Here is a 26210-nt window from a genome sequence, read left to right on the forward strand (position 1 = left end):
CAAACAGGTTAATCACATAGAAAATCTGTGGAGGGAGCTGAAGGTTCGAGTTGCCAAATGTCAGCTTCGAAACCTTAATGACTTGGAGAAGATCTGCAAAGAGGAGTGGGACAAAATCCCTCCTGAGATGTGTGCAAACCTGGTGGCCAACTACAAGAAACGTCTGACCTCTGATTGCCAACAAGGGTTTTTCCACCAAGTACTAAGTCATGTTTTGCAGATGGGTCAAACACTTATTTCCCTCATTAAAATGCAAATCAATTTATAACATTTTTGACATGCGTTTTTCTGGATTTGTTGTTGTTATTCTGTCTCTCACTGTTCAAATAAACCTACCATTATAGACTGATCATTTCCTTGTCAGTGGGCAAACGTACAAAATCAGCAGGGGATCAAATACTTTTTTCCCTCACTGTATGTGCCGTTGGGAAGATAAACTTGTAACACTATAAAGAAGTGCCGGGAAAGGGGGGGGTGATATTGAGGAAGTTCTACACACTGCAAACAATTTGGACTAAGAATGCATTGAGATACCGATCTTTCACTACCATGCCACTCGAGACAGAACAGGGACAAATGGGGGTGGTAATGAGAAGAGTTAATACACGTAATATCGGGTCCCGTTTATAAATGTACATTCTAACCGTGATGATGTGTGCCAGGTTGAGAAACTTAAAGTTGAGTGATTGACAGTCCTTAGTGCTTTACTTTGAGTATTTCTATATTTGGATTGGATAGTTTATCAAATGTATTAATTATGATTCAGATAAAGCGAGAGAGAGAGAGAGCGCTACTCTCAAACTGTGAGGTGTGGGTGCAGTGCTAGAATTTATTGGGCCTAGGTGTCATGTTTTGTCATTGATTATCATGTCTTGTCCCTGTGCTTCCCTTCTATTCGTTTCCCTCTGCTGGTCTTATTAGGTTATTTCCCTCTTTCTATCCCTCTCTCTCCCCCTCCCTCTCTCCCTCTCTCGCTCTCTCTCTCTATCGTTCCGTTCCTGCTCCCAGCTGTTCCTCATTCTCCTAACTACCTCATTTACTCTTTCACACCTGTCCCCTATTTTGCCCTCTGATTAGAGTCCCTATTTCTCCCTCTGTTTTCCGCTTCTGTCCTTGTCGGATCCTTGTTTGATGTTTGCTGTTCTGTGTCCTTGTTCCGCCCTGTCGTGTTTTTGCCTTCTTCAGATGCTGCGTGTGAGCAGGTGTCTATGTCAGCTACGGCCTGTGCCTTCCCGAAGCGACCTGCAGTCTGTGGTCGCGTCTCCAGTCGTTCCTCTCTACTGACGAGTGGATTTCAGTTTTCCTGTTTTGTATTTACCCAAGATAATATCCAGGATTATCGTTTTTGTTTAAGACTGGAATAAAGACTCTGTTTCTGTTAAGTCGCTTTTGGGTCCTCATTCACCAGCATAACACTAGGGAGGATTTTTCCAGAAACCTTATCTAGAAACCTTATCTTTAAGTGTCCTCGAAGAGGGAGGTTGTTAGAGAACTCACTGGATGATAGCTTGGGTCAACCATGAAGGTTTATTTGTTTTTTGTTTTATACCATGTCAGCATTGTAATGTTAAATTGCATCAATACATATAGATTGCTGGATGATACGGGTACAATTAATTGCATACAAGGCTCATAGCCTGTGTCTTGCGATAACACCCAAGGATGAAAATGAAGGAGACGGCATGGAGACCAGCATCACATGGGCATAGAAGGGAACAGACGGACGGTTCTTTCCCCAGTCTTTGTCACATCAAGGGTGGTGTGAATTATTAAACATGTACCTTTTCTCTTTCCCTTTCAAGTCAAAATGTTGTGGAACATACGAGTTCATTGTTGTAGAGGAGGGATTGGTGTATAGTGACTAATTGATTTAAGAATGTTTTATTATGTTTATAACTTTAGAAGTGCATTAGGAGTAGTGACTATTGTGTTATGGGTTAGATGGAATGATATATGTGAAAATGTATCTGTAGCAGGAGGCGAGGTACACATGAGGTCTGTGTTTGAGACAATGTTTACATAATGTAACGATTGTCGTCGGGAGACGGAGAAGAGGACCAAAGAGCAGCGTGGTACGTATTCATAATGATTTTAATAAAGATGAATACTGGAACAAAAACAACAAACCGACAAACAAACAGTTCTGCAAGGTGCAACAAAAACACTAAACAGAAAATAACTACCCACAACCCATAGTGGGAAAACAGGCTGCCTAAGTATGGTTCTCAGAGACAATGATTGACAGCTGCCTCTGATTGGGAACCATACCAGGCCAACACCAGAAATACAAAACCTAGAACAAAACATAGAATGCCCACCCCAACTCACGTCCTGACCAAACTAAAACAGAGACCTAAAAAGGGAACTAAGGTAAGGACGTGACACAAAGCTGTTAAGTGGGATGGAATGTGACTGGGGTGGAGATCTGTGGGGGCTCATGAATTGAGGCCGGGGTGATAGAGTGGTATCATCCCCAGAGACCATGTATATTGTTACAGGAGATAGCTCGTAGGAGAGGGAGTACAGCTAACTGTGCACAATATAGGGACTATTGCACATACCCAGATCATGGTGAAAGTAGCAGAGATAGTGTTGGCATTTCAGACACTATTGTAAACTTTCAGGAAACCTATGATTCAGAGTTTTGTTAGGATGGATATTCTTCCAACGACATTAATCTCTTCCCCATTTATAACAACCAGCAAACACTTGACAGATTCCATGCAGCGATTATTCTCACGGCAGTCGCTGTAGGGACAGTAACTGAAGGTGGCCATATACAGGTAGTAACAGCATGGAATTGGACTACGGTGTAAATGAGGTATTTGGAGGTATGCGTCATGGGCAGTGTTAGTAGTAGCAGGGGTTACTCTAGTAGCTTTGTTGGGAGAGTCTGTTGTTCTGTTGTCAGGAAATGACCCATGGGTTGCAGTGTGTATATTCCCAGGTGAAAGTGGCACATGAGGAGCAGGAGATAACCGGGAGCACGAACTGAATTCTGGAGATTGAGTGTACATAAAGAAGCACTAGGCAGGGGTGTTGGGACAACATTGGTCTGGTCCACACAGTATTCCTTGCAGCGGTAAAGATCGTCATGTCACAACATTCTGAAGGCATTGATTCGGGATACGCACTTGCCTCTCAGGTGACGTGCATATCAGGTGACAATTGAGGAAGAAGGAGAACAAAGTGAAAATGACATGGCTTGGGAACACCTTTCGGAGCCTGTGGCCGGAAAGGGGAAGACTGGGTGGAAGCATGAGGAGGTTCTCTAGGGCCTTCTTTTTTGTGGAATCCAGTGTCCTGGGGGCATAGAGACAGGTGAAGAGAGAGTGGGAATTCTCATGCTATCACACTTTGGGTTTTCATGCATATATAATTATGCATAGCTTACCACCTTATTAATGCTGATATGTCTTGTGTCACCTTATTAATGCTGATATGTCTTCCGTTTGACTTTTGAACTCTTGTGCTGTCACTCTCTTAGGAACCAGAAGGAGAAAGTTGAACTGGAAGAAGTCCAGCAGGCACGTTATTATCAGTTTTCCATGAGAAATGGAAGTAAGAGTGTGCATAGTGTGACTATAGAACAGAGGCCATAAGTCGGAGTTTGTAAACCTCACTGTGAATGTTAATTATGTTACATTTTTTGTTCATGTAGTACTATCACTGTTTGCCCATTTATAAGAAATGTCCAAGTTTATATAGTGATGAACAGTATGGGGTTAATGTTCAACAGAGGGGACTGTTGGGTTCTGAGAATATGAAATATACTTATTCATGTCAGTGAGGGAGAGAGGGTAATGTATAACGTTTACATTATGTCAGGATATGTTCTTGTTAGCCATCAGGGATCCTATGGGAGGGATCCTCTGGGAGGAGAAGAGACACAGTCTGGTACCAGTCACCATGACAGTCGTGAGTTGGGGAGGAGTTTGGGGTAGCGGTCAGGTCAGATGAAGTGAGGAAGAACAGATATCACTAAAGTTCTGTCAAGCAACAGAGATGCATCGGATAAATAGTTAAATATCAGTGCTTGTGTGAATATGTCTTAGTCGGTTCAGCTATCCTTTGGGATGAATAAACTTGGTTTAAGCTTTCATAATGTCCATCGAGTTCTTACTGATATTTAGAACCTAACATTCCTATGCAAAGATCAACAGGAGACTGGCCATCTGTGCATAATGGAAGAGAAGGAATGGATCCCTTTTTTAAATGTACTCAGTGTTCCGTTATCCATGGCTGTCTGACCGAGATACTGTATCTAGCACAAATAAACTCTACTATGTTTCAGGAACAATTGAGGTTGAACTAAAGTTTCCACTGATCCACTCACAGATCCCATCTGATCTCATCACATTCCACTGTGAGGAAGCAGGGCTTAAAATAGCCCCTTCTCTTTCTCACACACACTTGTTTTACTATGCTTGTGGGGACTAAAAATGTATTCCCATTTAAAATCCTTAACCTAGCCCTAACCTTTTTATTTTTTAATTTTACCTGCAATTTTGATCTTGTTTCATCACTGCAACTCCCCAACAGGCTTGGGACGCGAAGGTCGAGTCATGCCTCCTCCGGAGCATGACCCGCAAAACCGTGCTTCTAAACACCCGCCCGCTTCTGTCATGTTTTGTCTTAGATTGTCTTGTCATTATGCTTTCCCTTCTGTTCGTTTCCCCCTGCTGGTCTTATTAGGTTCGTTCCCTTTTTCTATCCCTCTCTCCCCTCCCTCTCTCTCCTCTCTCTATCGTTCCGTTCCTGCTCCCAGCTGTTCCTATTCCCTAATCATCATTTAGTCTTCCCACACCTGTTCCTTATCTTTTCCCCTGATTAGAGTCCCTATTTCTTCCCTTGTTTTCCGTTCCTGTCCTGTCGGATCCTTATCTATTGTTCACCGTGCTGTGTCTATGTATTGCCCTGTCGTGTCGTGTTTCCCTCAGATGCTGCGTGGTGAGCAGGTGTCTGTGCCTTCCCGAGGCAACCTGCAGTTCTTGATCAAGTCTCCTGTCTGTTCTCGTCATTACGAGTAGTATTATGCCTTTTGTTTGTAAAGTAACTTTACTGGATTAAATACTCTGTTTTCGCCAAGTCGCTTTTGGGTCCTCATTCACCTGCATAACAGAAGGATCCGACCAAGGAATGGACCCAGCGACTACAGATGCTCGCACTGCCGTCGAAAACCTCTCTGGACAGTTCCAGAGTCTTCGTCTCGGCCATGGGCCTGGCAAAGTACCCAGTGTGATATTGTGTTCTCTCTCCAACCCAACACATACTCTAGCAATTTCACTACTGGCCGGGCTCAATCTGGGAGGCAAGGGCTGATTGTTCTAACAAAACTTTAAAGAGGAGATGATTCGGGTTTTTGACCGTTCAATGGGCCCTGGCTTCCCTATGCCAAGGTGATCGATCCATAACGGATTACTCTATAGAGTTTCGCACTCTTGCTGCCTCTAGTGACTGGAACGAGCCGGCGCTCTTTTCTGGAGGGACTCCACGCAGTGGTCAAAGATGAGATTCTGAGGTTCCTTCCAGTGTGGACTTTTGATTGCTCTCGCCATCCGCATAGAACGACGGGTAGATCTTCGTCACCAAGCTCGTGGAAGAGAGCTCTCAGAGACTGAGCCCATGCAGCTGGGAGGTATTCGCATCTCGACCAAGGAGAGGGAACGGAGGATCACCAACCGCCTGTGCCTCTATTGCGGATTTGATGGATTCCTATTTTGGCAATGGAAGAGAAGGAATGGAGTAAAAGGCCCTCTGGCAGAGCTCATCAGTAAGCGGAGGGCTACTGGTGAGCGCTACTACTCAGGTCTCTTCATCTAGATCCTGTACTACTATGTCGGTCCATCTACGCTGGACCGGTTCGGTGCTACATGCAGTGCCTTGATTGACTCTGGGGCTGAGGGTTGTTTCATGGACGAAGCATGGGCTGGAAACATGACATTCCTTTCAGACAGTTAGACAAGCCTACGCCCATGTTTGCCTTAGATGGTAGTCATCTTCCCAGTATCAGATTTGAGACACTACCTTTAACTCTCACAGTATCTGGTAACCACAGTGAGACTATTTCTTTTTTGATTTTTCGTTCACCTTTTACACCTGTTGTTTTGGGTCATCCCTGGCTAGTATGTCATAATCCTTCTATTAATTGGTCTAGTAATTCTATCCTATCCTGGAACGTTTCTTGTCATGTGAAGTGTTTAATGTCTGCCATCCCTCCCATTTCTTCTGTCCCCACTTCTCAGGAGGAACCTGGCGATTTGACAGGAGTTATCATGATCTGCGCAAACCGGTCGTATGATTGTAGTATTGATCTCCTTCCGGGGACCACTCAGTAGACTTCTCTGTCGGCTCCCGAACGTATCGAGGATTATTTATCTGTGTCTCTTGACGCCGGTACCATAGTGCCTTCTTCCTCTCCGGCTTCTTTTTGTTAAGAAGAAGGACTGACCCCTGCGTGGATTATCGAGGGCTGAATGACATAACGGTTAAGAATCGTTATCCGCTTCCCCTTGTCATCAGCCTTCGAGATTCTGCAGGGAGCCAGGTGCTTTACTAAGTTGGACCTTCGTACTCGTGCGCATCAGAGAGGGGGACGAAAAATGGCGTAAACTCCGTTAGGGCATTTTGAGTACTTCTGCCGTTTGGTCTCGTTTTTTCAGGCATTAGTTAATGATGTTCTGAGAGACATGCTGAACATCTTTGTTTTTGTCTATCTTGACGATATCCTGATTTTTTCACCGAACATGTTCAGCACGTTCGACGTGTTCTACAAGTTTCCACTGATCCACTTTGTCAAGACGTTTTTAAGTGGTCCGTTACAGATCCCATCTGATCTCATTCACGTCTTATCAGACGTTTTTAAGTGGTCATTCACTGTGAGGACGTCACTAGACAATTCATTGTCGAGGTTGCAGGGCTTAAAGGCGAATGGCGACAGTGGTTGGAGGGGGCGACCGTTCCAGACCATAAGAACCTTGAGTTCCGTTCTGCCAAACGACTTAATGCCCGTCAAGCTCGTTCTCACTTACATCCCGAGGGATTCTTCCTTATGGGCGTGTTGTCGGGTTGACAGTCTGGGGAATGTTTTACTATGCCTTTTCCACTCGTGGCTGTTCTTCAGTGGGCTCACTCTGCCAAGTTAGGACACTAAAAATGTATTGTTCGGACTCCCATTTCCTAAAAGACTTCATTACCGGTCTGCCTTTGTCTGCGGGGAAGACTGTGATTCTTACGGTTGTCGATAGGTTCTCTAACATTTCATTCCCCTCGCTAAACTTCCTTCCGCTAAGGAGACCACAAATCATTATCGAGAATGTGTTCAGAATTCATGGCCTCCCGTTAGACGCCAGACAGAGGCCCGCAATTCACGTCAACCTCTTTTATTTTGGGCAGAACAGCTCCCCTGGGCAGAATAATTTTCCCTCCGCTCAAGCGTTTGTCCAACGTTGTGAGCGCACCTGGAGGAGGGTGAGGTCTGCACTTTGCCGTTACAGGGCACAGACTGTGAGAGCCGCCAATAAACGCCCCAAGGTATTGTCTGCGGCCAGAGAGTGTGGCTTTCCACTCACAACCTTCCTCTCATTGACTCCGCCATTGGTCCGTTCCGTGTCTCCCAGGTCGTCAATCCTGTCGCTGTGCGCACTTCTTCCGACATCTTCGTCACAGCGTCCATCCTGTCTTCCATGTCTCCTGTGTCAAGCCCTTTCTTCGCACTCCCCGTTCGTCTTCCCTCCCCCAGGTCCGTCCTTGTCGCAATTTCACCAATACTTAGTGGATTGGGATCTTACGGTCCTGTTTCATCATGATTTCCTCCGTTGCCGCCACTGTCATGTTTTGTCTTAGATTGTCTTGTCATTATGCTTTCCCTTCAGGCTTCCCCCTGCTGGTCTTATTAGGTTCGACCCTCTCTCTTCCCCTCCCTCTCTCTCTCTCTCTATCGTTCCGTTCCTGCTCCCAGCTGTTCCTATTCCCCTAATCATCATTTAGTCTTCCCACACCTGTTCCTTATCTTTTCCCCTGATTAGAGTCCCTATTTCTTCCCTTGTTTTCCGTTCCTGTCCTGTCGGATCCTTATCTATTGTTCACCGTGCTGTGTCTATGTTGTCCGTGTTTCAGATGCTGCGTGGTGAGCAGGTGTCTGAGTCTGCTACGTTCAAGTGCCTTCCCGTTTCTTGATCAAGTCTCCTGTCTGTTCTCGTCATTACTAGTATTATGCCTTTTGTTTGTAAAGTAACTTTACTGGATTAAATACTCTGTTTTCGCCAAGTCGCTTTTGGGTCCTCATTCACCTGCATAACAGCTTCACCCAGAAACCAGCCGCACCAATGTGTCGGAGGTAAAACTGTTCAACTGACAACTGAGGTCAGCCTGCAGGAGTCACTAGAGTGTGAAGGGCCAAGTAAAGCCCCCGGCCAAACCCTCCCCTAACCCGGACGACGCCAGGCTGCGCCACTTGGGAGGCCTCAAACCTTAATTCTAACCCTAATTGTAACCCTAACCCATAAGCTTGGACACACAGTTTGATGTCAATGATGGGCACAGCTGCATCCCTTGCCATAGTCTAGACTGTAGACAATATCTACTCTCTATCTCTGTGCACTCAAGGCATAGAGACTGATAACTCTGACAGTAACAGATGACAAAACCCACTGCGCCACATAGTTCATATAGGGTGTGTTACAGTAACAGCGTGACCCTAAAAACTACAATCAACATCTGTTCACTCAGAACAAGGCCCTCTTCAAGATGAACACTTCTGAATGAGTATTGATGGCTAGGGTACAGGGTTACTGTTAGAAACAGTTTTATCTACTATAGCTCTAGCAGGGGGTCTAGGACATACCATCCTGCTGTTCAAATCAGAGGGAGGGGAAGATAGGAAATAGACTAAAAACAGAAGGTATGTAGGAAAGATAATGGAGCTAATATATGTTTTAAATAATATAATCTTTGAGCTCTAACAGTCAAGGAGAATGTACAATACCAAAAACAATTCATTCATTTTGAGTATTAATTTTATTATTTTTGAGCAAAATAATACAGCATAAGCCATGGCAAAATGTGTAGAATTGCAGGAAATCAGCGAAAATGTCTCTCAGCCACATGGAGAAATTTGTAGAATGAAACATATATGCCACGCTCTCATTGGCACTCCCCCTGCCACACCCACTACCTAAGCCCCTTTTTGATCCCCAAAAACCCTGGAGAGGACGGCAGAGAGAAGATGGGAGGGGCGAAGGACGGCAGAGAGATGAGGGAAGAAGTACGGCAGAGAGAAGAGGGGAGGAGAAGGACGGAAGAGTGGTGATGAGTCCTGCATTATACATGAGGAAATATTTCCTTCTACTGACAATGATGAATTCATCATCTATATCAGGAAGAGATATGGATTACTTACCCATCTCTGATACTCTACATACATCTGTGAGTATCCTTTAATTAAAGCAAAGCAAATGTCTCAACACATCCACACTTCCCACCTCAGTCACCTTTAGAGAACACAAGCAGTGGTGCAATGTGCATGTTGGGTAATCAGTACGGCTCAGCGTCTACAACCTTGTTATCTGTGCCCTGATCCCACTCGCACAGGCAATATCATTACCACATCCTGCTGTGCATGCTATGGCCAAAACATGAGGCCACCCAACGAGGATTCAAGACTTACTGCTCATATTAACACAATCTGTATCAGGTGCTGATAAATCTAAATGCAGTTATGTAGTTCCTCACCTGATTAGCTAACATGACTTTGTTTAGATAAAAAAAAAAATTAGAATGCACTGAACTTATTACCCAGTTACTAGGTATTAATTCCTAAATAACGCTGTAATGTCAAGTATGTGCACAGCATATGTGCATGTGTTTGTGTCACACTCACGTTGGTTTGGAGGCCTCGGCCTGGTCAGTCTGGAGCTTATGCCCCCCCTCCACCTCCATGGTGCAGTAGACGATCCGATTGGGCGCCAGCGACTTCAACCCCTGAACCTCCACAATCACAACCTGAGAGAAAAATAACAGTTTATCAAACACATATATACATTAGAGGTCGACCGATTATGATTTTTCAACGGCGATACCGATTATTGGAGGACCCCAAAAAAAGCCGATACCGATTAATCGGGCGATTTAAAAAATATATATTTTTAATAATGACAATTACAACAATAGTGAATGAACATATTTTAACTTAATAGAATACATCAATAAAATCAATTTAGCCTCAAGTAAATAATGAAACATGTTCAATTTGATTTACATAATGCAAAAACAAAGTGTTGGAGAAGAAAGTAAAAGTGCAATATCTGCTATGTAAGAAAGCTAACGTTTAAGTTCCTTGCTCAGAACATGAGAACATATGAAAGCTGGTGGTTCCTTTTAACATGAGTCTTCAATATTCCCAGGTAAGAAGTTTTAGCTTGTAGTTATTATAGGAATTATAGGACTATTTCCCTCTATACCATTTGTATTTCATTAACCTTTGCCTCTTGGATGTTCCTATCGGCACTTTAGTATTGCCAGTGTAACAGTATAGCTTCCGTCCCTCTCCTCGCTCCTCCCTGGGCTCGAAACAGGAACACAATGACAACAGCCACCCTTGAAGCAGCGTTACCCATGCAGAACAAGGGGAACAACTACTAGAAGGCTCAGAGCGAGTGACGTTTAAAACGCTATTAGCACGTGCTAACTAGCTAGCCATTTCACTTCGGTTACACGAGCCTCATCTCGGGAGTTGATAGGCTTGAAGTCATAAACAGTGCAATGCTTGACGCACAACGAAGAGCTGCTGGCAAAACGCAGGAAAGTGCTGTTTGAAATAATTTTTACACGCCTGCTTCTGCCTACCACCGCTCAGTCAGATACTTAGATACTTGTATGCTTGTATGCTCAGTCAGATTATATGCAACGCAGGACACGCTAGATAATATCTAGTAATATTATCCATGTGTAGTTAACTAGTGATTATGATTGATTGTTTTTTATAAGACAAGTTTAATGCTAGCTCGAAATTTACCTTGGCTTACTGCATTCGCGCAACAGGCAGTCAGTCTCCTTGTGGAGTGCAACGAGAGAAAGGCAGGTCGTTATTGCGTTGGACTAGTTAACTGTAAGGTTGCAAGTTTGAATCCCCCGAGCTGACAAGGTGAAAATCTGTCGTTCTGCCCCTGAACGAGACAGTTAACCCACCGTTCATAGGCCTTCATTGAAAATAAGAATGTGTTCTTAACTGACTTGCCTCGTTAAATAAAAGGGATTAAAAAATATATATATATTTTTTTTATCGCCAAATTGGCGCCTAAAAATACAGATTTCCGATTGTTATGAAAACTTGAAATCTGCCCTAATTAATCGGCCATTCCGATTAATCGGTCAACCTCTAATATACATATATATATATAAAAAAAAATATATATATATATATATATATATATATATATATATATATATACACACATACATATATATATATATATATATATATATATATATATATATATATATATACACACACACACATACATATATATATATATATATATATATATATATATATATATATACACACACATACATATATATATACACACATACATTTATATATATACACACATACATATATATATATATATATATATATATATATATATATATATCACTTATTTCCAACACACATCTGCTGCTACAAACTAGTTTCACATCTGCTGCTACAAACACAAAATTACATTTAACAGATAGAGCACTGTTAAATACACTGATACTACTATAAAGAAACAGCTTCCTTGGTTTTTCACAGACATGGGCCGCCCAGATCAGCTCAGCCTCTGATCTACAGCCATGTCCCCTGAGACCAGCAGAATAGGGATTGTAAAACATTACGACTGCTGCAACAAACATTTCTGAGGTATACGAGAGAGGGACAATGTCCCATAGGACATTACTCATCAGAGCCTACAGTGCCTTCAGAAAGTATTCATACCACTTGACTTACAGTAGTCCACATTTTATTGTGTTACAACTTGAATTCAAAATGGATTAAATGGATAATTTCTAACCCATTTACACACAATACCCTATAATGACAAAGTGCTTAGCTCTATTACATTTATTTTTATCCTCAAAAACTCTCTAGTCCTTGTTGATGACAAGCATACCCAAAACATGATGCAACTACCACCATCCTTGAATATATGAAGAGTGGTACTCAGTGATGTGTTGTGTTCAATTTGCCCCAAACATAACACTTTGTATTCGGGACATAAAGTTAATTTCCTTGCCAAATTCTTTGCAGTTTTACTTTAGTGCTTTATTGCAAACAGGATGCATGTTTAGGAATATTTTTGTTCTGTACACACTTCCTTCATTTCATGCTGTCATTTAGATTAGTATGGTAGAGTAACTGCAGTAAGATGTTGATTGATCCTCAGTTCTCCTGTTACAGCCATTAAACTCTTTAACTGTTTCAAAGTTACCATTGGCCTCATGGTGAAATCCCTGAGCGGTTTCCTTCCTCTCCGGCAACTGAGTTAGGAAGGACACCTGTATCTTTGTAGTGACTAGGTGTATTGATACACCACCAAAAGTGTAATTAATAACTTCACCATGCTCAAAGGAAAATTCAATGTCTGTCTACATTTTTTTTTACCCATCTACCAATCGTTGCCCTTCTTTGCGAGGCGTTGGAAAACCTGCCTGGTCTTTGTGGTCTGTGAATCTGAGTTTGAAACTCACCGCTCGATTGATGGACCTTACAGATATTTATGTGTGGGGTACAGAGATGAGGTCATTCAAAAAATCCTGTTAAAACACAATTAGAGTCCCTGCAACTTATTATGTGACGTGTTAAACACATTTTACCTCCTGAACCCATTTATACTTGACATAACGGGTTGAACATTTATTGACTCTAGATATTTCTGTGTCTCAGGCAGGCTGTGTGAGCTGCAGTGTTAACCAACCATACCTCCAGAGTGAAGGAGAGCACCACATCAGACTTGGACAGCGTGTTCTCATCCTCCTGGCCCATGTCTATGATGGAGGTGTTGTGCCCTCGTTTGAGCTTCTGCAGTTTGAACTCTCCTCCCTTGGACACGGGCATGCTCTCCAGGTTAGCCATCAGCAGGTTCACTGAGGATCTCAGCTCCTCTATGAACATGGCCTCCATCTCTTTGGACACAAACTTGGGAAACTTGCCGCCCTGTTAGACAGACGCACGCAGGCATACGCACAGGGACATACACACGCAGGCACACGATCACACACACGTCCATAGTGAAGTCTACGACCATAAAGTGTACAGTATTTTTGAAAGAGGATGTTTATTCATGCGTACTCCTGCCCTGAGTCTACCTCTGCTTTTAAATTATTGAGGCTGTTTTGCTCATGTGAGAGTCTACGGTTCACAACACACACACACTGTAGTACCTCTACTACTTAGTGTATAGGCCTTAGGCCTACTGCCTTCTACAGTATCTGTTACAGCTCTGGTGAGGTGATTTAAGAAGGGGTGAGTTGGTGTCTAATTCTCTACTTTACTTTCAGGTAGTGGTGTGTTACCCTGGCGATCTGATCAGCCATCTGCAGTCGTCCGTCCAGTTCTCTCCTGATCTGTGCAGCCTGCTCGTCTGGGTTATCAAGCTGGAAACAAACACAATGAGAGAAGATTTCATCATGACATGAGCCTGACATACAGCGTTTACTGTCGCCTTAGAGGTGACATAGGCCTTACACACAACCTCCATTACTAGCCTTTGTGATGCCCATGAGCATAGACTAATGGTGATGACATAGTATTACCTCATCATCCTTGGGAATGATTTTCAAAAGGATCATTGTCTGTTGTAATGTATGAATGTATCAACATGGAGTGACTTGCATCGTACTTGTAAACCGCACTAAAGTGATGAGCTGGAATCAATATCATTTCCATTTGAATTCCATCACTTCCGCTCCGGTGGAAAGATGATCGATATTCAACCACTGTCAAATGATTGTGTTCATATGTTAAAAGGGGAGTCAGCAGTTGAAACAAAGTTTCGGTAAAAAGCTGATGAATGGGGCTGGAGAAATACAACCACTTTCAAGTTCAAAAACAGAGCTATAGATCCAAGGACTGACCATCCATGCTATCAAAACGATAGTTTAACATTTTTTGAAGCAATATCGTGTTTGTATAGTCCCATGTGGCTGAGTTGGTAGAGCATGTCGCTTCTAACGCTAAGGTTATGGGGAACCAGTATGAAAATATATGCACTCATGACTGTAAGTCGCTCTTGTCTGCTAAATGACTCAAATGTAATGTCAAATGTTTACATTTACTTTGTTTACAAACATTGGAGTGAAACAAGTTTATATTTTGGGTTCTGATGGGTTATGACAGTTGAACTAAGCTCATGGTGCATTTATAAGTAATCTTCAAGAAACAATGGTTACATATCATTAATATAGTCCAAAAATGGATGTAGCAACTGCAGATTGCCCCTTTAATGATGCTTCTTTACAGCTCTGGTTCAGTTCTATGAGTTCGTTCATTGACTATACACTGAGTGTACAGAACATTAGGAACATCTGCTCTTTCCATGACATAAAATAACCATGTGAATCCAGGTCAAATGGGCAAGACAAAACATTTAAGTGCCTTTGAACGGGCGGTACGGTAGTAGGTTTGAGTGTGTCAAGAACTGCCACGCTGCTGGGTTTTTCACGCTCAACCATTTCCCGTGTGTATCAGGAATGGTCCACCACCCAAAGGACATCAAGCCAACTTGACACAACTGTGGGAAGCATTGGAGTCAACATCTATGTGGAACGCTTTCGACACCTATTACAGTCCCACGCCCTGACAAATTGAGTCTGTTCTGAGGACAAAAAGGGGTGCAACTCAATATTAGGAAGGTGTTCCTAATGTTTTGTACATTCAGTGTCCATCTGAGTAGATTTCATCAGATGTATGTGTGCAGTATAGACTCTTTCCCCAGATTGAAGAGCAGAGGTGTGTCTGAGTTGGTGAGAAAGGGATAGTCATTGGTGGTCAGGGAGCCTGCAGTATAATAGCAGACAAACACATCTGTCACAGCCACTCCTTCAGCGCCTGAGGATGGAGGGGCAAATTACTGCAGAGATGGTTTCTAGCAGTGTGTGTACTGGCAGGACCACAAATATAGAGGTACATGTAAGAGATAGACGCTCTGTACATTATTAAGTAGCTGCATGTGTTTATTTAAGCTGTCTAGTGACATTTATTTGGACACATCCATAAGAAGGAGCTGATGATGCGTGATTTCATTCGGCATGAAAAAAAGTTGCCGTCTGATTAGGACACTGTTCATTACCGTAGAGGTGGTTGCATTGTATAACAAACACTAGGCTAGAAGCTAGCTAAATAGTTTGTTGCTAGCATATCTGGCAATATGACAACTGAGGTCAACAATACCAGTTGCTGAAAACAGCTGGTCAAATGAGAAACATGTAGGAGGATGACAGCATAGCACCATTTGCGTCATGACTGCAACGTTGACAGACCGGAGACATTCATGCTCATTACTCACCACATTCCCACTCTAGAATGCGCTTCTAGCCAATCAGAAACGAGTATGGAACAATGCCGTGGTATAACACATATACCACAACACATACACATACGTGTTCAAGACCACGTGTGCATCACCACACACACACACAGATATGCAACAAGATCTCTATAGTGTATGCTAATATAATACCCCAGTCTGTTCAGAGGCATTGTTGGGGCTCTTCAAGTGGGATGGGCAGAACACACACACACACACACACACACACACACACACACACACACACACACACACACACACACACACACACACACACACACACACACACACACACACACACACACACACACACACACACACACACACACACACACACACACACACACACACACACACACACACACACACAATGTACAGTACTAGTAACAGTGTGTGTGTTGGTCAGTAAGCCATCTGCACAGGAGCAGGGCTGTAATGTCTCCATCCCTGTCTCCAGCTGGTGTCTGCAGAACTGTCCTACACACCAACCGTTTATTCTACACTCCCTGTAGATAATACACGAGCAAAACACTCCAACGAACGAGCACACACAGAATAGCAGAAAGCTAATTTCAACACCCAAAAGGCCAGACACACCCAAATTCCCAGGGCTGGCATTCCCCTCTGTCAGAGTTGTATGCCCTGTGCCAAGCAGGTGCCCTGTCCACTAGAGTATCTCTGCCCACGCTACATACGCCCTCTCCACCCTCTGACAGGGCACTGAGGCATTCTTCACAGCAACACTCAGAGAGGGATGAGAAACAAGGGAGAGGGTGGATGAGAAGCCTACAGTTGTCATAACACACACACACACTCAGACAGAGATACTTTTCTGTCATAATAGAATCAGATCTGATGTAAGCAATGCCAACTATAATTAGATGAATTAAATCTGCTTAATCTCCACTGGCCAAAAGCTGTGCGCCTGATTGCCACACCATATGTACTGTATCTGACAGTGTTTATCAGTGTGTGTTTGAGAGTATTGTGTTAGTATGATTGTGTCTGGAATAAATGCACGCTCTCCCATGGCCATCCATCTCAACACAGTCGCCCTGTCTAGAATACAACTCTTCAACATGACTTCACCTGCTCCCCTCCCTCTGTAGCCTCCAGGAAGACCGGGAACCCATCTTCGTTTAATGATACAGATGTCAGGATGAAGATTGTGAGATTTGCCACCATGCATTGTGTGTGTGTGTGTGTCTGTGTGTGTAGGTGGGTATTGGTGAATCAAAAGATGATGTCTCTCTCCATTCACGCCATTCTCTCTCTTAATTTCTGTTTTTCATCCTCTGAATTATAGCACAGAATGTCCCTGTTCTCTCCCTCTCTCCAAAAGACTAGCTATATGTTTCTCTCTCCATATCTCCTAACTTCCCTCTCCCTGTCTCTGTGTTACCCTCTCAGCCCTCTCTTGCCATTGCATTTTCTGACTGCTGCATTAACATGTTGCTGAACAACCACCCCTGCTGCTACCACCAACTCAAATCAAAGTTTATTTGTCACGTGCGCAAAATACAACAGGTGTAGACCTTACAGTGAAATGCTTACTTACAGACCCCAACCAACAGTGTGATTTTTAAGTTTAAAAAAATGGTATTTAGTGAACGATAGTTACGTAAAGAATAATACAACAGTAATAAGACAGTGAAAAATAACAGTAGCGAGGCTATATACAGTAGCGAGTCTATATACGGGCACTGGTTAGTCGGGCTAATTGAGGTAGTATGTACATGTAGGTATGGTTAAAGTGGCTATGCATATATGATAAACAGAGAGTAGCAGTAGCGTAAAAGAGGGGTTGGGGGGACAACGCACATAGTCTGGGTAGCCATTTAATTACTGTTGAGAAGCCATTTGGTCCTAGACTTGGTGCTCCGGTACCGCTTGCCATGCGGTAGGAGAGAGAACATTCTATGACTGAGGTGTGTGGGGTTGTTGACAATTTTTAGGGCCTTCCTCTGATGAGGTCCTGGATGGGAGGCAGCTTAGCCCCAGTGATGTACTGGGCCGTACGCACTACCCTCTGAAGTGCTCGTTCGGAGGCCGAACAGTTGCCATACTAGGCAGTGATGCAACCAGTACGGATACTCTTGATGTTGCAGCTGTAAAACCTTTGAGGATCTGAGGACCCATGCCAAATCTTTTTAGTTTCCTGATGGGGAATAGGCTTTGTTGTGCCCTCTTCACGACTGTCTTGGTGTGTTTGGACCATTCTAGTTTGTTGGTGATGTGGACACGAAGGAACTTGAAGCTCTCAACCTGCTCCACTACAGCCCCATCGATGAGAATGGGGACGTGCTCGGTCATCCTTTTCCTGTAGTCCACAATCATCTCCTCTGTCTTGATTATGTTAAGGGATAGGTTGTTCTTCTGGCACCACCCGGCCAGGTCTCTGACCTCCTCCCTATAGGCTATCTCGTCGTTGTCAGTGATCAGGCCTACCACAAGCTTTATATTCTTGTTGTGTTTGAGAGAGAACACACACACACACACACACACACACACACACACACACACACACACACACACACACACACACACACACACACACACACACACACACACACACACACACACACACACACACACACACACACACACACACACACACACACACACACACACACACACACACACACACACACACGGCTTGGGCAGCCGACAGACACACAGTCAAGTATGTATGGGATGTGTGTGGGGTCAAAATGGGGCCAATCTGTCCTCTTTACATTACAGGATGAGATTCCAAAGTAATTAATCCAATCACATCGCTAAAGTCTCAATCCCGGCCAGTGATCAAAGCCCTGCCTAAACCGGTTTCAGCCCAGGATGCAAAGAGCAGACTCTACCTAGAAGTTCCTTCTACCTCAAACTTAAGTGTCCCCTGTGGCAAGACGAGTCATCTCATTTGACACACTGCCTAACAGTATATTGTGTTCCATGCCCGCTTAATTTAGTAGATCCCACATCCCCACTGGGTTAGGCACTGATGATCCCTGTCTGTGTGTGCCTGTCTGTCAGTCAGTCAGTGGCCGTATGTGAAAATCGAATCTACTTTAAATGCCCAGATGTCATACTATTTTTGGCTTTAACAAGAGCTGATCAATTAGATATGGGGGGGGGACGAGCTACAGAAATCAACAAATAATGGGAAACAAAGCAATCTCGCATGATGCATTCTCAGTATTCGAAGATCGAGTATGGCTTAAACGCCAGAATGTTATCCTCCTCTCATTTGTTCTCCTCTCCTCAGACTTTTAATGTTATACTCATTTTTAGTAGAATTGGATGCATACTTTTCCACAATGCATTGGAAAATGTGGGTTGCAAATGATAGACCCTCGTTCTCTTCAAGTAGCCAAACAACAAAACTAGGCTACTTAATTGGGAAGATACCGAATAGCGAAGCTTCTGTGGTGGTGTTCAAATGTAGGCTAAGTCATTTTTGTTCTCATTAAAATGATCACATCTTTGAAAACATAAGTTTTTAATTTTTTTTTACAGCACTTTGGTTTCACTAATAAATATGTTGAAATTGAACCAAACTTGTTTCTGTCTTCAGTCCTTTTTAAATAGGATAGATGGGCTGTATGGGCTTCTGTCACGACGATGCTGGGAGACGGGAAGCAAGTGCAGGTAGTGAGTATAATAATAAACGTACCAGAGCACGCCTAATCATGTAGAGTAGACCGCGTAATATTTGATGCCAGGTGTGCGTAATGATGGTTGCCAGGACCGGTGGTTCCTATTCTATTCAACGTTTAGAGTAATTAATCAAATTGGAACTGAGCTATTATCAGATTGGTTAATGCGATGCATTTCTGTTGAATTTGGACAAATCCACCCGCACTCGGCCTCACCTCCCCTACTCAGCCAGTGGCATACTGCATAGTTTTTACTAAACGGTACATGCTAAATAGTATGCGACGATGACTACATAGTATGCAGTTTAAGAATGTAGTACGCTAGTATGGATATTCAGACACAGCCAGCCAGTCAGCTTGTGTCTGTGATCTGTAGTATCAATCTTCATCATGTTGTTGTAACTGTAGAAGCCGTGCTGTTGTTGTGCTGAGTGGCAATCGATAGTGTATTCTGTCCACTGAGTAGCATGATGAACTATCTATCTTTTTCAATCACTCACTAGAGCATGGAGCCTCTGAGTCTGAGGCACCGGTCACTCCATCATTAAGCACTCCAGGCGGCAGATAACTCATCCTTATATGAAAACATTCATAGGGGGTGAACAGCTATAGCGTAAATACAGGCAGAGTGAGGCAGAGCTGGGAGGGTTGAGGATAAGGGTCAGGGAGACGTTCCCTCTGAAACTCACTTGTCCACCACCACGCTCCATAAAATTAATATTTTGGCCACATATCAGGATCGTAGGGTTGATTGCGTTTAGATCCCAGAACAGTTGCACTGGCTTGATTGAGTTTAGGGTCAAGTGTGGCACTGTCTGATACCGTTGACAAGGGTACAGTCCTCCTAATCTGCTTGTTCCCTTCTGTTTTCCACTTTTTAAAGAAAAATACAAGCATACACACACAACTTTGTTTTACTATCATTGTGGGGACCAAACAATTGATTCACATTCAAAATCCTATTTTCCCTAACCATTAACCTAAACCTAACCTCAACCCTAACCCCAAACCCTAAATATTATTATAATGCTAACCCCTAAGCCTAAAATAGCCTTTTCTCTCGTGAGGAATTCTGGTCCCCACAAGGATAGTAAAACCAAACACACAAAAACGCAGAGTGCATAAGTGTCTGATCAACGTTTAATCCTATGTACAGAGAACTCCGGGCACACTTCCACTGTGAGACTACAGTGCTGTCCTGTGTAACGAGATACCTTACATGAGGCTTCAGGCTCTTTTGTAGATCAACTCTCTACAGATGAGATTAAATGTCATAACACACAGGTGTTCAGCTACTGGGAATTTTGGCCAGAGGTAACGGACTAAAAGGATGGGTTTGCAGGATTTTGTGATTCACTAAATACTATCTCCTCTACCTATTCCAAACAGGCTCCTCTCGTCTCATCTCCTTTGTTCTCCTCTCCTCAGTCTTGTAATTGTTTAAATAAATTGCAGTCCACTCCGATTGATAGATGCAAAGCCAAACTCTGATATGTGATTAGGGGAAAACCTTTCCGGCCTGTCTGGTTTAATATATACAGGATGACAACGGCTGCCAGGGGAGGAGGGGGAGAGGGGAAATAAAGGTAGCCATGTTTACTGTCACCATGGTAGCACAAATGAGCAGACAAAGGGCATGGTGTGTGTGTGTGTGTGTGACTGACGGCAGAAAGGTTCCATAAACAAATAAACACACACACACACAGTGAGCATAGCAACACACCATACAGACTAGACCAAATCAAAAGTCCAGCATTGAGATCTACTTCAAAGCTTTCAGACAGACATCTGTTTGCAGTACAATAGCAGCAAGGTCTTTGATGAAAATTGAGGATATATTACTTCCCCATTCTTTAATAGCAGCAAATGTATGCATAGAACGGAGGGCTTTCAAATCGTTGTGTTGATGGCCTTGTTTATGATACAAAAACTATAAGAGTCTTTTCCTTGGATTTGATCTCTCTCGTCCATATTCAATGAGGTGTACAGTAAGTGACTTGACAGAGTAAAAGGTTTTATACATCTAGGTTTTATACACAGAGAACAAGACTCATTGATGACGGCTGTTGTTTTTCTGTTCCACCTGAACTGGAAAATAACTGATCAAAGGGACTTCTGACATACTTCTAAAACATTCTGTGTGCTCAAGCAGGCAATTTTTTCGGGGAAAAAATACAACTGTTTGCATTGACGCTTTTATGTTGTTTAATACTTAAAGACATGCTCCGGAACTTTGGCAACTAGTAAGTATTTTTGAAACCTCCCGCTTCGGGCTGGATGTGTCAATCTGTAGTTCATACATGCATAATCTATGATCAGAATGACAGCCTTATCTTAATTAGCCACGAAATCCAAGTGACTGTTTACAGGAAGCTGCGCAGCGCCCTACATTTCCCACCCACGTGGGTCAGCCCCCTAGCAATTCAAGTTTCAGCCAATGAATGTTAGCCCCTCGCCATTTGAGTGAGAAATAGCAAGATGCAGATTGAGAGAGAGAACCCCTTTTGGCTTGTGAGCTCTACTTTCAGAACTAATAAAGATTACAAAAGTACCAGAGAATCTCTTTAACTGATTCTACAGGCTTAACGGAGAGTGTTTATATAGGGCATATGTATCCTTGAAGTTAGAGAGACCAATAGCCAGAATGTTAACAGACAATGGCAAGAGGGAGATGAACTGGCAACCAGAAGGTGTGTGTGTCATGTTTTGTCTTATATTGTCTTGTCATTTTGCTTTTCCTTCTGTTCGTTTTCCCCCTGCTGGTCTTTTTAGGTTCGTTCCCTTTTTTCTCTCTCCCTCCCTCTCTTCTCTCTATCGTTCCGTTCCTGCTCCCAGCTGTTCCTATTCCCCTAATCAATCATTTAGTCTTCCACACCTGTTCCCTATCTTTTCCCCTGATTAGAGTCCCTATTTCTCCCCTTGTTTTCCGTTTCTGTCCTGTCGGATCCTTGTATATTGTTCACCGTGCTGTGTCTTTGTATCGCCCTGTCGTGTCGTGTTTCCCTCAGATGCTGCGTGGTGAGCAGGTGTCTGAGTCTGCTACGGTCAAGTGCCTTCCCGAGGCAACCTACAGTTTATGATCGAGTCTCCAGTCTGTTCTCGTCATTACGAGTGGAATTGTTTTTTATGCTTTATTTACCGCTCCGATTTGTCTAGGAGTATTGCATATTTCCTTTACTGGATTAAAGACTCTGTTTTCGCCAAGTCGCTTTTGGGTCCTCATTCACCCGCATAACAGAAGGATCCGACCAAAGAATGGACCCAGCGACTACAGACGCTCGTAACACTGCCGTCGAGATCCAAGGAGCCATGCTCGGCAGACACGAGCAGGAATTGTCTGCTGCTCGTCATGCCGTGGAGAACCTGGCCGCTCAGGTTTCCGACCTCTCTGGACAGTTCCAGAGTCTTCGTCTCGTGCCACCTGTTACTTCCTGGTCTGCCGAGCCTCCGGAACCTAGGGTTAATAACCCACCTTGTTACTCCGGGCAGCCCACGGAGTGCCGCTCCTTTCTCACCCAGTGTGATATTGTGTTCTCTCTCCAACCCAACACATACTCTAGAGAGAGAGCTCGGGTTGCTTACGTCATATCACTCCTTACTGGCCGGGCTCGAGAGTGGGGCACAGCTATTTGGGAGGCAAGGGCTGATTGTTCTAACAATTACCAGAACTTTAAAGAGGAGATGATTCGGGTTTTTGACCGTTCAGTTTTTGGTAGGGAGGCTTCTAGGGCCCTGGCTTCCCTATGCCAAGGTGATCGATCCATAACGGATTACTCTATAGAGTTTCGCACTCTTGCTGCCTCTAGTGACTGGAACGAGCCGGCGCTGCTCGCTCGTTTTCTGGAGGGACTCCACGCAGTGGTTAAAGATGAGATTCTCTCCCGGGAGGTTCCGTCCAGTGTGGACTCTTTGATTGCTCTCGCCATCCGCATTGAACGACGGGTAGATCTTCGTCACCAAGCTCGTGGAAGAGAGCTCGCGTCAACGGTGTTTCCCTGCTCCGCATCGCAACCATCTCCCTCCTCTGGCTCAGAGACTGAGCCCATGCAGCTGGGAGGTATTCGCATCTCGACTAAGGAGAGGGAACGGAGGATCACCAACCGCCTGTGCCTCTATTGCGGACTTGCTGGACATTTTGTCAATTCATGTCCAGTAAAAGCCAGAGCTCATCAGTAAGCGGAGGGCTACTGGTGAGCGCTACTACTCAGGTCTCTCCATCTAGATCCTGTACTACTATGTCGGTCCATCTACGCTGGACCGGTTCGGGTGCTACATGCAGTGCCTTGATAGACTCTGGGGCTGAGGATTGTTTCATGGACGAAGCATGGGCTCGGAAACATGACATTCCTTTCAGACAGTTAGACAAGCCTACGCCCATGTTCGCCTTAGATGGTAGTCATCTTCCCAGTATCAGATTTGAGACACTACCTTTAACCCTCACAGTATCTGGTAACCACAGTGAGACTATTTCTTTTTTGATTTTTCGTTCACCTTTTACACCTGTTGTTTTGGGTCATCCCTGGCTAGTATGTCATAATCCTTCTATTAATTGGTCTAGTAATTCTATCCTATCCTGGAACGTTTCTTGTCATGTGAAGTGTTTAATGTCTGCCATCCCTCCCGTTTCTTCTGTCCCCACTTCTCAGGAGGAACCTGGCGATTTGACAGGAGTGCCGGAGGAATATCATGATCTGCGCACGGTCTTCAGTCGGTCCCGAGCCAACTCCCTTCCTCCTCACCGGTCGTATGATTGTAGTATTGATCTCCTTCCGGGGACCACTCCTCCTCGGGGTAGACTATACTCTCTGTGTCATGCAGGTAAAAGAGGACCCAAAAGCGACTTAACAGAAACAGAGTTTATTAAAGTCCAAAACGGAATAACAGAATTCCTCTAGACTTGTAGAGGGGAAACAACTGGAGAAGCGGCCACAGACTGCAGGTCGCTTCGGGTAGGCGCAGGCCGTAGTCGACTGAGACACCTGCTCACACGCAGCATCTGATGAAGGCACAAAACACGACAGGACAGGGTGATACACAATCACGGCAAAAACACGACAGGACAGGGCGAAACGCAATCACGGCATGGTGAATACAATACAAGGAACCGACGGGACAGGAACGGATCATAAAGGAATAAATAGGGACTCTAATCAGGGGAAAGGATCGGGAACAGGTGTGGGAAGACTAAATGATGATTAGGGGAATAGGAACAGCTGGGAGCAGGAACGGAACGACAGAGAGAAGAGAGAGCGAGAGAGTGAGAGAGGGAGGGGGAGAGAGAGGGATAGAACCAAACAAGACCAGCAGAGGGAAACGAATAGCATGGGGAGCACAGGGACAAGACATGACAATAAATGACAAACATGACAGTACCCCCCACTCACCGAGCGCCTCCTGGCGCACTCGAGGAGGAATCCTGGCGGCAACGGAGGAAATCATCGATGAGCGAACGGTCCAGCACGTCCCGAGACGGAACCCAACTCCTCTCCTCAGGACCGTAACCCTCCCAATCCACTAGGTATTGGTGACCCCGTCCCCGAGAACGCATGTCCATAATCTTATGTACCTTGTAAATAGGTGCGCTCTCGACAAGGACGGGAGGGGGGAGGGAAGACGAACGGGGTGCGAAGAAAGGGCTTAACACAGGAGACATGGAAGACAGGATGGACGCGACGAAGATGTCGCGGAAGAAGCAGTCGCACAGCGACAGGATTGACGACCTGGGAGACACGGAACGGACCAATGAACCGCGGAGTCAACTTACGAGAAGCTGTCGTAAGAGGAAGGTTGCGAGTGGAAAGCCACACTCTCTGGCCGCAACAATACCTTGGACTCTTAATCCTGCGTTTACTGGCGGCTCTCACCGTCTGTGCCCTGTAACGGCAAAGTGCAGACCTCACCCTCCTCCAGGTGCGCTCACAACGTTGGACAAACGCTGAGCGGAGGGAACGCTGGACTCGGCAAGCTGGGATGAGAACAGAGGAGGCTGGTAACCCAGACTACTCTGAAACGGAGATAACCCGGTAGCAGACGAAGGAAGCGAATTGTGAGCGTATTCTGCCCAGGGGAGCTGTTCTGCCCAAGACGCAGGGTTTCTGAAAGAAAGGCTGCGTAGTATGCGACCAATCGTCTGATTGGCCCTCTCTGCTTGACCGTTAGACTGGGGATGAAACCCGGAAGAGAGACTGACGGACGCACCAATCAAACGACAGAACTCCCTCCAAAACTGTGACGTGAATTGCGGGCCTCTGTCTGAAACGGCGTCTAACGGGAGGCCATGAATTCTGAATACATTCTCAATAATGATTTGTGCCGTCTCCTTAGCGGAAGGAAGTTTAGCGAGGGGAATGAAATGTGCCGCCTTAGAGAACCTATCGACAACCGTCAGAATCACAGTCTTCCCCGCAGACAAAGGCAGACCGGTAATGAAGTCTAAGGCAATGTGAGACCATGGTCGAGAAGGAATGGGGAGCGGTCTGAGACGACCGGCAGGAGGAGAGTTACCCGACTTAGTCTGCGCGCAGTCCGAACAAGCAGCCACGAAACGGCGCGTGTCACGCTCCTGAGTCGGCCACCAAAAGCGCTGGCGAATAGACGCAAGAGTGCCTCGAACACCGGGATGACCAGCTAACTTGGCAGAGTGAGCCCACTGAAGAACAGCCAGACGAGTGGAAACAGGAACGAAAAGGAGGTTACTAGGACAAGCGCGCGGCGACGCAGTGTGCGTGAGTGCTTGCTTAACCTGTCTTTCAATTCCCCAGACTGTTAACCCGACAACACGCCCATAAGGAAGAATCCCCTCGGGATCAGTAGAAGCCACAGAAGAACTAAACAGACGGGATAAGGCATCAGGCTTGGTGTTCTTGCTACCCGGACGGTAAGAAATCACAAACTCGAAACGAGCGAAAAACAACGCCCAACGAGCTTGACGGGCATTAAGTCGTTTGGCAGAACGGATGTACTCAAGGTTCTTATGGTCTGTCCAAACGACAAA

General features: G+C 44.6%; 1 protein-coding gene across 7 annotated transcripts in view; it reads right to left on the reverse strand.

Annotated features, from left to right (window-relative positions):
- LOC124031418 (calcium-dependent secretion activator 1) overlaps positions 1-26210 on the reverse strand; it is a 219398-nt gene that overhangs the window by 111971 nt on the left and 81217 nt on the right. For all 7 annotated transcript variants that reach the window (XM_046342634.1, XM_046342633.1, XM_046342636.1 and 4 more), the window contains exons 4-6: positions 13555-13635; positions 12962-13195; positions 9881-10002 (exon numbers count right to left, since the gene is read on the reverse strand). In XM_046342634.1, coding sequence (XP_046198590.1) covers positions 9881-10002; positions 12962-13195; positions 13555-13635 — 437 coding nt within the window. The remainder of the gene's footprint in view (positions 1-9880; positions 10003-12961; positions 13196-13554; positions 13636-26210) is intronic.

The sequence above is a fragment of the Oncorhynchus gorbuscha genome, linkage group LG03, assembly GCF_021184085.1.
Source record: "Oncorhynchus gorbuscha isolate QuinsamMale2020 ecotype Even-year linkage group LG03, OgorEven_v1.0, whole genome shotgun sequence".
Classification (NCBI taxonomy): domain Eukaryota; kingdom Metazoa; phylum Chordata; class Actinopteri; order Salmoniformes; family Salmonidae; genus Oncorhynchus; species Oncorhynchus gorbuscha.